This window comes from Oncorhynchus gorbuscha, linkage group LG09 (genome assembly GCF_021184085.1).
Source record: "Oncorhynchus gorbuscha isolate QuinsamMale2020 ecotype Even-year linkage group LG09, OgorEven_v1.0, whole genome shotgun sequence".
Lineage (NCBI taxonomy): Eukaryota > Metazoa > Chordata > Actinopteri > Salmoniformes > Salmonidae > Oncorhynchus > Oncorhynchus gorbuscha.
Window position 1 is genome coordinate 61,520,888 of NC_060181.1, and position 13,945 is coordinate 61,534,832.

General features: G+C 42.9%; 1 protein-coding gene across 11 annotated transcripts in view; it reads right to left on the reverse strand.

Moving 5' to 3' along the window:
- LOC124043898 (dedicator of cytokinesis protein 9-like) overlaps positions 1-13,945 on the reverse strand; it is a 129,002-nt gene that overhangs the window by 56,316 nt on the left and 58,741 nt on the right. For all 11 annotated transcript variants that reach the window (XM_046363016.1, XM_046363018.1, XM_046363019.1 and 8 more), the window contains exon 2: positions 7,444-7,560. In XM_046363016.1, the coding sequence (XP_046218972.1) occupies positions 7,444-7,560 (117 nt within the window). The remainder of the gene's footprint in view (positions 1-7,443; positions 7,561-13,945) is intronic.

The following is a 13,945-nucleotide window of genomic DNA, read 5'->3' on the forward strand; positions in this document are numbered from 1 at the left end:
TCTAAGCAGCAGAAACAAACAGGCTTGTAAGCCAGAAGAGTCCAGAGGGAATCATGAAGGGGACCAGAAGAAGCATTGGGGAGCACTAAGGTTGTCACGATACCAGTATCGCGGTACTCAGAGAGAAACAAAACATGTCGTGTCCTCGATTCCCTGAGGAAAAGCCTGCTAATTTTGGAAACAAACAGCCTTATGTTGTGACCCAGAATCCCATTGCTCTATTCCAAGCTACTGCACACAATATTTTACATACAGTAGGTTTTTAAAGGACCAAAGAGTTTAGTCTGCTTTTACCAATGCTATCATAGTATAGCGATACTGGTGACAACCCCATGGAGCACAGTGGAGATATTTTGTGAAAAGACTAGCATGAGATACAGGACAATTCCACAGTGGCGCTGAGAATCAGATTTTTCACTTCAAATGTATGCCAAACAAAAACCATTGATTTCAAAGTTTAACAAACCATGCTCTGTTGCAAACTCTATGCACTTTTAACAATTTACACTGAACATTTGTACAAAAACACATTTACTGGAAGAACTGTGCAGATGCAATGTTTGGTAACAGAATTTCGGTAAAAATCAGTTTATATGACCCTGTTTTCCAAATATGTGTTACATATCTGCTCTAAATTAAGATTCAAAGATGTCTGCAGAAAGAATGGGGTGTCAGCTATGACACGGCACCTTGAGTTTAAAAAAAATCTATTTGTGTTATTGAACAGTAAGTGAACTGGTCCGGTCCGGACCAAATCCGAACCAATCATGGACGTCTATGTATGGGTCAAATTAAGACTGGTCCGGACGTCTGTGGATGTTGAAATCAAGGCCAGGTCGGACTGGGCACATTTCAGCATCTGTGGATGTCCGATGTTGGTCGGTGCTCAACGCGTGAGGTTGCTGTACACAGTAAATGGAAAGAGAGGGGGCACATGGGTAGAGGTGACAATATATAAATATGAGAGAGAGAGCGAAGAGAAAGAGAGTCCAGACCTTTTACGCTCTTGCTTTGACCGCCAGACAACTGAAAGAGAAAAACAGTCCGGGGAACATAACAGTATGCCAGCGGAAGAGAGGACAGTAGCATGTGGTTTGTGACTATGACCTCTCATTGTAGTCCATTCAAATTGTACTTAATAGAATATTCTTTCAAAAATTACCATTAGACTTCTCCCCATCTCACGTTTCCCTCACAACTTCAACTCGTTGAATCCTGAAATTTGAAGGTATACGTAGATTTGATTAAAACCACCCTGCCATGCTGACGTCGTTCAAATAGAGAGAAATAGGAAGAGGAAAATGCCTTGCCATTCCTGGGAGTAAATCCAGTGACAGTTTAGAGCTCTTCCTGATCCGCAGGCTTTATGACCAGCGTACATCTCAAGTTTAAGCGGGGAGGGAGGTTCCCTTCCCATTCCCTTCCTCGCTCTTTCCCAGTAATCCCAGACAAATTCCCTAAGAAGACACGTTGACAAAACGTGCTTGGCTCTCCTAATGCCGAGCGCCGTCTGATCAAATCCAGATGAGGTAATGTAAACACCATCTCACAATGTATTTTCCTAAACAGTTTAAGTCCCTGTTCTCTCTGAGATATCATTTGATAACAACCTCCAATGAGAGGCCTTGGATCCAGAGGGGGGAGAGAGAGGACATGAGAAACCTGACAGCGGTTCCTGAGCTGAGGCGGTGTCTGCCAACAAAATGATTTACACACCAGCCGAAAACAGCCCACAGACTAGCAGTGTGGTCAGATGAGCTCTGCCGGGTCTGGACTGGATTTATAGGCTGCTATCACTACACAGTCAGAGCCTGGGACTTTAATAGCGTCAGAAACCTCCCTTCTCTGCCTATAACACTGAATACCCACAATCGAAAGGTCTTGACATACAACCGGATAAAACCACTTGCGTAAGGAAGATCTCAGAGAGTCATGTGACCTAAACAGATGTGGGGCTCAGTCTTCCCAAATGTTTTTCTTCTTCCAGGATCATCACCTGTCGCTCCCCTCACAACGTATCGCTTGTAGTGGATGCAGTACTTGTATGTCATGGCCAGAGCAGAGGGTTCCTCTGGAGCACCATGAGAGCACAGCAGACACGGCTGGTCAAGGCCGTGTCACCAAGTTGAGTGGTCCAGCTGTCTGGCCTTCACATACACCCAGCCGGCAAGAGCCCCTGCCCCCCGCCTCAGTCTCCTGCCCAGCTCTCACACCACAATGCTCCCTTTCCCTCACAGCTTTTTGCAAATGATATACAGAGTTTGTTTGTTTTTTACTGGGTTGATAGCGAAGCATCAAAGACACACTAGGAGGTTCTCTCAAAGAGAGCGAGTGCACGATTGCAGTGTAACGTAGTAAACGTAATGAGGAGTTGGATAGCTTGTGAGCCTATAAGTAAGCATTCTTATTTTCTGGCAATACAGCCATTAGACAAAAAAAATTAACACGCTGAATAAATCTAGGAAATCGAACCCTTCTTTAAAAAATGGTTGATTATCCAACATATAAAATATATTTATATCATATATTTTATGTTGGACCTCTGTCATTGCCAACAAAGGGTATATAACAAAGTATTGAGAAACTTTTGTTATTGACCAAATACTTATTTTCCACCATCATTTGCAAATAAATAAATTAAAAATCCTACAATATGATTTTCTGGATTTTTTCCCCTCATTTTGTCTGTCATAGTTGAAGTGTACCTATGATGAAAATTACAGGCCTCTCATCTTTTTAAGTGGGAGAACTTGCACAATTGGTGGCTGACTAAATACTTTTTTGCCCCACTGTATATATATATTCTAATGAAAGATGTAAAAACCATTATGGCTTGTGAAACAAAGGACCCTCTCAGTAGACGAGAGAAAAAGACAATAAAAAAATGGAAAATATCAGTTGGATCGTGAGACGGAGGAAGGGTCAAATTCTGCGGATATAAAAGGGTCCCTTCTTGCTGCTGTTAAGAGCATCTGCCTAAGTGTTCTCACTTCCTGAAGGGCTTCTGCCAGGCCAGACTCCCATTTCATAGTTTCCACACCGGGCGTCACGTGTTGTGTAGCGATGGAATGTTTGAGAGGGTGACAGGGGCTACGTCCTGCTGAACGGGGATAGAGATAACCCTTACTCTATCACAACAGCAGAGGCAGAATGAGCCAATAACACATATGACCCCTGAACTTTACAGCATGAATGGATGTAAACAGAAGAAAAGCCTCTGTGGAGGACCTCGCCCTACAATCAACATGGGCCTGGCTGGGCCGCACTGAAATATTGTGAAATCACAACAAACGTAACATCCAAAACATGCATGTGGGAGGCAGAGATGACGGAGGTCGATAGATGAACAATGAATAGATAATGGAAAAATTATTGACATGGTTCACTGGTATGGAAACTATAAAGGTCTTATCAAAACTTGACAGATCATTTACCTCGCTAACTATTCTGGAGCATTATCTAGTAGCAAATTCCTCAGATGGTATTCTATTTTAGCCTGGACCTAGATCAGTTTGTGCTCTTGGCAACTCCATTTCTGTCCTTGTCAAGCCACACATAGTTTGTTACAATGATTTCGCTAATTCTATTCTTGGGTGATTCCTCACAAAACTAGAACAAAAACAGGACCAGGATCATTTTTTTGTTGACCAAATGTCATCGATAGAAAGGATCTTTTGGAGAAAAGATTGACACATATTAGATATTTGCATCTTAAAGCACCAGTGAGAAATAATTCATTGAAGTTGGAACATTTGTGGACATTTTAGTCTTACCCAGGCCTCCTTTAAGACTCCATAATGATGCATCTGTATTTTTTATTAACCTTTATTTATCCAGACGAGTCAATTAAGGACAAATTCTTATTTACAATGACGGCCTGGTGCATCAAGGGAAATATTTATGTAATAAAGCTTTACCACTTGCCCTGTAATATAAGTCCAATTTTCTAACATTAACTTCTCATGGCTAGAGGGGCAGTATTGAGTAGCTTGGATGAAAGGTGCCCAGAGGTGCCCAGAGTAAAAGGTCTGCTCCTCAATCCCAGTTGCTAATATATGCATATTATTAGTAGTATTCGATAGAACACTCTGAAGTTTATAAAACTGTTTGAATGATGTCTGAGTATAACAGAACTCATATGGCAGGCAAAAACCTGAGAAGAAATCCAAACAGGAAGTGGGAAATCTGAGGTTGGTCGATTTTCAACCCATCCCCTATTGAATAGACAGTGGGATATTGGCTATGTTGCACTTTCTAGGGTTTCCACGAGATGTCAACAGTCTTTAGAAACTTGAATGGGGCTTCTACTGTGTTGTGGAGCCGGATGTGAGCTGTTTGAGTCAGTGGTCTGGCAGAGAGCCAGGTTCTGGTCACGCGCATTTCACATGATAGCGACCTGCGTTCCATTGCTTCTCTACAGATATAAGAATTCTCCGGTTGGAACGTTATTGAAGATTTATGATAACAACATCCTAAAGATTGATTATATAGCTAGTTTGACAAGTTTCTTCGACCTGTAATATAACTTCTTGAAGTTTTCGTCTGACGTTTGGATTTGTGTACTAAACGCTCTAACAAAAGTAGCTACTTGGACATAAATAATGGACATTATCGAACAAATCAAGCATTTATTGTGGAACTGCGATTCCTGGGAGTGCATTCTGATGAAGATCATCAAAGGTAAGGGATTATTATAATGTTATTTCTGATTTCTGTTGACTCCAACATGGTGGATCATTTTTTTTCTTCTGAGCGCCGTCTCAGATTAATGCACGGTTGGCTTTTTAAATTTAAAAAAAAATCTGACACAGCAGTTGAATTAAGGAGAGGTATATCTATATTTCCATGTCTAACAATTGTATTTATCATTTATAACATTTATAATGAGTATTTCTGTAAAATTATGTGGCTCTCTGCAATATCACCAGATGTTTTTGGAACTAGTGAACGTAACGCGACAATGTATACTGAGATTTTAGTATATAAATATGAACTTTATCAAACAAAACATGCATGTATTGTGTAACATGAAGTCCTATGAGTGTCATCTGATGAAGATCATCAAAGGTTAGTGATTCATTGTATCTTCATTTGTGCTTTTTGTGACTCCTCTTTGGCTGGAAAAATGGCTGAAATTTTCTGTGAGTTGGTGGTGACCTAACATAATCGTTTGTGGTGCTTTCGCTGTAAAGCCTATTTGAAATCGGACACTGTGGTGGGATTTACAAGATTACCTTTAAAACGGTATAAGATACATGTATGTTTGACAAATTTTAATTATGAGATTTCTGTTGTTTTGAAATTGGCGCCCTGCACTTTCACTGGCTGTTGTCATATCGATACCGTTAACGGGATTGAAGCCCTAAGAAGTTTTTAATATGCGAATATTGAAAAAAATAAACATTCATATTTTTTGTTGAACATAATATACAGTGCATTCTTAAAGTATTCTGGCCCATTAACTTTTTCCAATTTTTTTTTACGTTACAGCCTTATTCTAAAATGGATTAAATAAATAAAAAATCCTCATCGATCCACACATAATAGCCCATAATGAAAAAGTGAAAACATTTGAATAAGTATTCAGATCCTTTGATATGAGACTATAAATTGAGCTCAGGTGCATCCTGTTCCCAATGATCATCCTTGAGATGTTTCTACAGAGTTGGAGTCCACCTTTTGGTAAATTCAATTGATTGGACATGATTTGGAAAGGCACAACACACCTATCTATATAAGGTCTCACAGTTGACAGTGCATGTCAGAGCAGAAACCAAGCCATGAGGTTGAAGGAATTCTCTGTAGAGCTCCGAGACAGAGTTGTGTTAAAGTACAGATTTGGGGAAGGGTACCAAAAAAATCTGCAGTATTGAAGCTTCCCAAGAACACAGTGGCCTCCATCATTCTTAAATGGAAGAAGTTTGGAACCATCAAGACTCTTCTTAGAGGTGGCCGCCTGGCAAACCTGAGCAATCGGGGGAGAAGGGCTTTGGTCAGGGATGTGACCAAGAACCCGATGGTCACTGACAGAGCCCCAGAGTTCCTCTATAGAGATGGGAGAAACCTTCCAGAAGGACAACCATCTCTGCAGTACTCTGTAGGAGCCAGACGGAAGCCACTCCTCAGTAAAAGGCACATGACAGCCCGCTTGGAGATGGACAAAAGGCACCAAAAGATCTCAGACCATGAAAAACAAGAGACTCTCCGGTCTGATGATACCAAGACTTAACTCTTTGGCCTGAATGCCAAGCGTCATGACTGAAGGAAACCTGACAATGCCTACAGTGAAGAATGGTGGTGGCAGCATCATGCTGTGGGGATGTTTTTCAGCGGCAGGGACTGGGAGACTAGTCAGGATCGAGGGAAAGATGAACAGAGCAAAGTACATATGAAAACCTGTTCCAGAGTGCTCAAGACCTCGGGCGAAGGTTTGCCTTCCAACAGGACAATGACCCTAAGCACACAGCCAAGACAACGCAGGAGTCAAGTCTTTGAATGTCCTTGAGAGGCCCAGCCAGAGGCTGGACTTGAACCCGATCTAACATCTCTGGAGAGACCTGAAAATAGTTTTGCAGCGACGCTCCCCATCCAACCTGACAGAGCTTGAGAGGATCTGCAGAGAAGAATGGGAGAAACTCCAAAATTCAGGTGTACCAAGCTTGTAGCGTCATACCCAAGGCTCAAGGCTGTAATCGCTGCCAAAGGCGCTTCAACAAAGTACTAAGTAAAGGGTCTGAATACTTATGTAAAATAGTCCACTACAGGCATATCAAAGTTCCAGAGTAGGTGGGCTCTCTGCTAGTTTTAAAGTTATGGTGTACTTTACAGAGAAATTGGCATAGTAAGCAATCACAGCCCTCCTTTTACGTGCATCATTGGACATCCTGCAAATTCTCAGCAGAGGATGGCCAATTTGAATCCATTTTCACATTCACCCTTTTGGTAATGCTTACAAAAATGGATTATAACTCTAAAAAGTAGCAGAGATCCCACTCTGGAACTTTGGGTATATTACGTTCAACAATATCTTTTAAAAATGTACCAAATCAAACATTGTATGTTTATATTTTTTAATATTCATAATTTCAATGCATTTAATTTAATTGATTGAAATCCAGATACTACAGAGCAAGAGGTAAAGCTTGACACCAATGACACCAATTGTTGCTTTGTGACACCTACAGATGAAACATTATCGTGTCTTGAAGGAGGCCTAGGTAGGCCAAAATGTCACAAATGGTCCTACCTCCAATTTTTTTTTTCTCAATTATGCTTTAACATACAAATGTCAAGTATGTGTCAACAATCCTTCCCCGAAAGGAACCTGCTTTTGGATTTGATTACGAAAATCCTGTTTTGTAGTTTCGTTAGGAATCGCCCTCTACCTGAAAATATCATTCAGTGGTCTGTGAGCCTATCAGTGGCGGGTCAGAGGTGACTCACCTGGAAGTCCTCCTGGGGGAACTGCAGCATGTCCCGGAGGACATCACTGAGAATCTGAGTCTTCCTCTGGACCAGCACACTCTCATAGTCCAGCGGTTCAATCACCTTGGGCTTCACCTGGGGAACAAACAACAAAACGTGCTCTGTTAATATACAGGTATTTATTCAGACACAACAATGTCGTCATCCTCACCAGGGAAGTGTCATTTGGGAAATCAAAAAGACAGGCAAAGTGCCGTGAAGTACATTATAAGTCCAGGGAAAACACCATATTGTCTGAATATCTAGACAGTCAGTCGGAGGATTTAAGTCACCCCAGAGACCATTTAAAGCATTCCTTCTAAATTGAAGGAAAGTCTCTCTCGCGCTCTCTCTCTCTCTCTCTCTGAGTGGTGACAGCTCACCTTCAGAGAGACTCAGTCAAACCCAAGGAGCACTAAAAGTATTGTGCATGTGGAAAGTGGGCTCATTTAACCGAGGTATGGGGGAAATGTGGAGTGAGTGATGTCAGTGTAGTGCTCATCTCAATGCACCACAGATGTAATAACATCACTTTGCCATAGCGGAGTAGGATTTCATCACTCTGTGAGGCATACACTAGGTAGCCCTATCAACTTTAAAACGCTGTCCGGTGTTGACCAGAGGACTGCTATGAAAAATGTGGATATCTTTGTTTTAAGGAGGAAACTCTCAGATCTAACACACAACATAAAAACATGTCAGATTGTCACTTCTGAGCTGAAATCAACAGAGGGCCCTGGTCAAAAGTAGTCTACTGTTGGCACGCAGTCAATATTGTAAGTTGTGCTCAGAGAATCTGTAGCTGGCTGGGCCCTGTCCTCACACATGCTCTCTGTTAGTCCAACCATGACGGTCCTATGAGAGCTCCAGCCTGCAGCTTCCCACATAGAATACATCCGCCTAGCCGAGCTCACAGATGGGAGGATCATTATGACTTCACCCCACTGACAGCTAGCACACAGCTCTGTCCCGTCACCGAGGAGCTACAACGCAACACCACAAGTAGGAGCCTTGTTACCTTACGTACCCAGAATGCCGTGATCTCAAATATGAATCTTTGGACGTCCCCTTCCAACCCATCTGGCTTTATGATTGATATGATTACAGTTAGCTAAAATATATCGGAACGCTGTACAAATCGACTTTCAGCTATTTTGAAAACAGCATTGTTGTTCATGTCAACACAATGCCTTGCGCAGATAGGAATGTTGATTTCATTCCAGAGGAAAGGAACTGTAGCCTTTTCGTCTCACGTAACGTCTTCTGCTTGGACAAGTTGTACCACAACAGGCAGTTTAATAATTACATAAGCTACAAACCACATCCATTGGTTGAAATGAAAAAGGTCCACTGAACTATCTGAATAACCGAAACGGAGGTGACATATGATTCTGTGGAATTCGTGGTAGGCTACATCACAGTAGTGTATAGGACACAAGTCAGATCTCCCCTCATCAAGCAGTAAGAACACAGTGGCCATAGAGACACAGAACACTTGCCATGCCCATGCCTCAACGCGCTCAACAGCTCCACTACAACTGAAGCCGGTGGTGTTTATCTCAGAGCGATAGTGAGGTGTGAAGTGAAGCGTGTTGCTAGCCAGGTCTTGGGGTTGAGCGCCAGTACAGTTTGCTTGTTGCGTCAACATCTGGGCCTGATAATACGAAGTATGATCTCAGAGGGAGAGTCTTGGAAATGGACCAGTTTTAAGATGCGTTTCTAGCGGCCATGCTAATAACACAGCCAGCACCTATCAACGTTGACTGGTGAGATCCGTGTTCGTGTCCCTCTCACAGTCACAGTTCAGAGGATCAGTGCAAGACAGTGAGGAGGAGGGTTCCTTCTTGGCTGCTACCAGCCTGTGAGGGATCATCAGACATTCAGTTCGAAGGAGCGACGACGGCTTACGCACGCATGAATGCACACATGTACTCCGAAGAACATGTCATGCACACAAAAGTGCCCAAACATACCTGCAGAGAGGTGTCACACGAAAGGCATGCGCACACACACTCACGCTCTGACACACTGAGATAAGGGGGAGGAATGAGGTCGGAAGTCACGCGCTGCACTCAAGCAGGCAGGGCAGGTGAGTCAGGATATTACAGCCGAACAGCTCAGCGTGATTACAGACTAACAGGAGATAACAGTCCGACAGACTACCCGTGTGTGTGTTCATCCTCTGTCATCATTAACTCCACATCGTTATGATCACAGAGCACAGTCGCTGATGTGTGTATGGCCCCACACCTACAGTACACACAGGTAACCTGTCAGACAGCTACTGTGAAGCCTATCTATATAACATCACAGAGCTACCTCTCCTGAACCCAGATATTAACCTGTTCATCGCCTGCTGCATTCTTTCAGAACCAAACCCGCCTCTAAGTCAGTGACTGTTCATTGACAGTTATGTTCACTGTACATGGGTACACTATTAGCCCAAAAGGTGGGCTAATACTGTTGGAACATCATTACAGGGATTTCCCCACACACCCTCTGGGTAGTGTACAGGTTCAGGTGACTGCTGCCTGATTTTACAACAGTAAGTCAACCGTCAAGCCTACAGTCGCTAACAATATACTCACTAGGAATAAAAACATACAAGCTTGTTGCGTTCAGTACATTGATTTGAAGAAAACAGGTACACATGTGCTACTTTATCAATATCAGAACTACTGTAACGATATCACTTTACCACCCCACAAGTCCTCATCAAACATGAAAATCATTGTATAGATTGCATTGGAAGTTCAGACCATGTACAGTGCATTTGGAAAGTATACAGACCTCTTCCCCTTTTTCCACATTTTGTTACGTTACAGCCTTATTCTGAAATGGATTCAAATGTTTTCCTCATCAATCTACACACAATACTTCCTAATGACAAAGCAAAAAATGTTTGCAAATGTATTTAAAAAAAAAAGCTAAATAACTTATTTACATAAGTATTCAGACCCTTTGTTATGAGACTCGAAATTGAGCTCAGGTGCATCCTGTTTCCATTGATCGTCCTTGGGAGAGGTTTCTACAACTTAATTTGAGTCCACTTGTGGTAAATTCAATTATTTGGACCTGATTTGGAAAGGCACACACCTGTCTATAAGGTCACACAGTTGACAGTGCATGTCAGAGCAAAAACCAAACCATGGTTGGATTTGTCCATAGAGCGCCGAGACAGGATTGTGTCAAGGCACAGATCTGGGGAAGGGTGTCACAGAATTTCTGCAGCATTGAAGGTCCCCACGAACGTAGTGGCCTCCATCATTATTTAAATAGAAGAAGTTTGGAACCACCAAGACTATTCCTAAACTGAGCAATCGGGGGAGAAGGGACTTGGTCAGGGAAATGACCAAGAACCCGATGGTCACTCTGACAGACCTCCAGAGTTCCTCTGTGGAGATGGGAGAACCTTGTAGAAGGACAACCATCTCTGCAGCACTCCAACAATCAGGCCTTTATGGTAGTGGCCAGAGGGAAGCCACTCCTCAGTAAAAGGCAAATGACAGCCCACTTGGAGTTTGCTAAAAGGCACCTAAATACTCTCAGACTATGAGAAACAAGATTCTCTGGTCTGATGAAGTTCAATCTTGGTTTCATGGCCTGAATGCCAAACATCACATCTGGAAGAAACCTGGTATCATCCCTACAGTGAAGCATGGTGGTGGCAGCATCATGTTGTGGGGACGATAATCAGCAGCAGCGACTGAGAGACTAGTCAGGTGCGAGGGAAAGATGAACGGAGCAAAGTACAGAGGGAGCCTGCTCCAGAGAGCTCAGGACCTCGGACTGGGGGCGAAGGTTCACCATCCAACAGGACAACGACCCTAAGCACACAACCAAGACAATGCAGGTGTAGCTTTGGGACAAGTCTCTGAATGCCCTTAAGTGGTCCAGACAGAGTCCAGATTTGAACCTGAGCCCTAGGACCATGCCTCAGGACTACCTGGCATGATGATTCCTTGCTGTCCCCAGTCCACCTGGCCGTGCTGCTGCTCCAGTTTCAACTGTTCTGCCTGCGGCTATGGAACCCTGACCTGTTCACCGGACGTGCTAGCTGTCCCAGACCTGCAGTTTTCAACCCTCTAGAGACAGCAGGAGTGGTAGAGATACTCTTAATGATCAGCCTTGAAAAGCCAACTGACAAACTCCTGAGGTGCTGACTTGCTGCACCCTCGACAACTACTGTGATTATTATTATTATTTGACCATGCTGGTCATTTATGAACATTTGAACATCTTGGCCATGTTCTGTTATAATCTCCACCCGGCACAGCCAGAAGAGGACTGGCCACCCCTCATAGCCTGGTTCCTCTCTAGGATTCTTCCTAGGTTTTGGCCTTTCTAGGGAGTTTTTCCTAGCCACCGTGCTTCTACACCTGCATTGCTTGCTGTTTGGGGTTTTAGGCTGGGTTTCTGTACAGCACTTTGAGATATCAACTGATGTAAGAAGGGCTATACAAATCAATTTGATTTGATCCCGATCGAACATCTCTGGAGAGGTCTGAAAATAGCTGTGCAGCGACGCACCCCATCCAACCTGACAGAGCTTGGGAGAAGAATGGGAGAAACTTCCCAAATACAGGTGTGCCAAGCTTGGAGCGTCATACCCAAGAAGACTCAATGCTGTAATCAATGCCAAAGGTGTTTCAACAAAGTACTGAATAAATGGTCTGAATACTTAAGTGTGATTTCAGTTTTGTTTATTTATTTTTTTGCTAAATATTTGAAAAACCTGTTTTTGCTTTGTCATTATGGGATATTGTGTGTAGATTGATCAGGGGGAAAAATGAAATAATCTATTTCAGAATAAGGCTGTAACGTAACAAAATGTGGAAAAAAGTCAAGGGGGCTGAAAACTTTCCAAATGCACTGTAACTGTGGCTTGACATTTCGGCTGATTGGAGGTTAAACGAGTTGTAATAACCTTGTTGTTAGGCGTCTTCCTCCTCCTCTCACCGGTGATGAATTCCTGAGCCTACAAACTCTGCCTCATGATTAAAATCTTGCCTGTTCTCAGCCTTCCTCCCACCATCCACATAAGTGCTGAGGTTTTCCATATGCCTTTGTCAGGGACCATACGAGCTCAGCCAGACCACAGAGTAAAGCATCGGATAGGAAAATGTCTTCACTGACTGGAGCCCAGTCATTTTCACTCCCTCAGCAATGACCACAGTCCAGTCCACTGCTGTACCAACAACCCGGTTCCTCCTACTGTACAGTACAGCCCCCACTATATTTTAGCCTTGGTGATAATAGCACATAACCTCGTAATTCTTCCTGTAGAGTATGTGTCAAAGTCAACGCCCGCGGGCCGGAGCCCATTCTATGCGGATTTTTGAGTAAAATATTTATTTGAAAAAAAATCTCCCTAAAATGTCTAAAACCAAATCTAAATAGTATATAAATTATATTGGACCTATATTTTATATAGTCTCTACACTCTTTTCAGGTTGCTAAGAAACACCAAAACGAAAGCTGGATAGTAAAGAAGCAGACAATTCCTAAAAATGACAGTGTTCAGAGGGCCGCACTGATGGGGCCCGCAGGAATAATGAGTTTGACACCCATGCTGTAGAGATTTGCAAATCAAACGCCTGTTGAGGGCTACCAGAGATCTACCATAAACAATGGGCAGTGAGGCTCAGTAATAACATGGTTAAATAGTGAATATGATTTGAAACAGAAGGATAACTATCCCTTATTCAAAACAAGTGTCTCTGGGAAACCTTTTGATCTAAAATGGCAGTTCCACATTTGCAGTAACCAAAGGCTTGCAATTATAGGACAATCAGTCCAAAGGAGTATAACATAGCTATTACTTAATCTCTCACATCTGGATATTAGCTTCATAAACAAACCACAAACCCTTGAAGAGAAAGAGTTAACAAATAGCTGCTTCTGGAGCCAAGTCCAACTCTCTACCCCTCTGACAGCTGTGTTTCCCCAGGCCTTGGCTCCAATCTCTCCCTACTCTGCACCTCTCACTACACTACTGCTGCACACTCGAACAATGGTACTCTGTGATGCCTTTATATTAGATACAGTTGCTAATTCACTTTGATTAAAATATGCTGTTAAATGACCGTTTAGGACAAATCGGATGAAAAGTTCAACCTGCCGTGGATTAAACAGTACTTCTTATTATGCTTGACTTTTGAGCTTAAGGGGCAAATAGGGAACTTTTATGAGCGGTATACACCACAGTAATTACCCTCGCAAGAATGCAATTCACCGCCTTGGTCTTGTCCATGCAGCTAATTTAGCACCAGCAGAGTCCAACGTTCCTCTCCAGTGGCGCACACAAAGCACTTTGAAATGTGAGCCCGCACCATTGTATAGAATAATTGAGATCTGATAAAAGGAGAGTGGATTTTTAGACTAGCCATGAAGCTGCATGGCAGGGCAGGGCAGGGCCAGCTCAGAGCTTCAAAGCGCCTGACCTGCTTCACACAACAGTTATGCTACAAGTACGCCACAA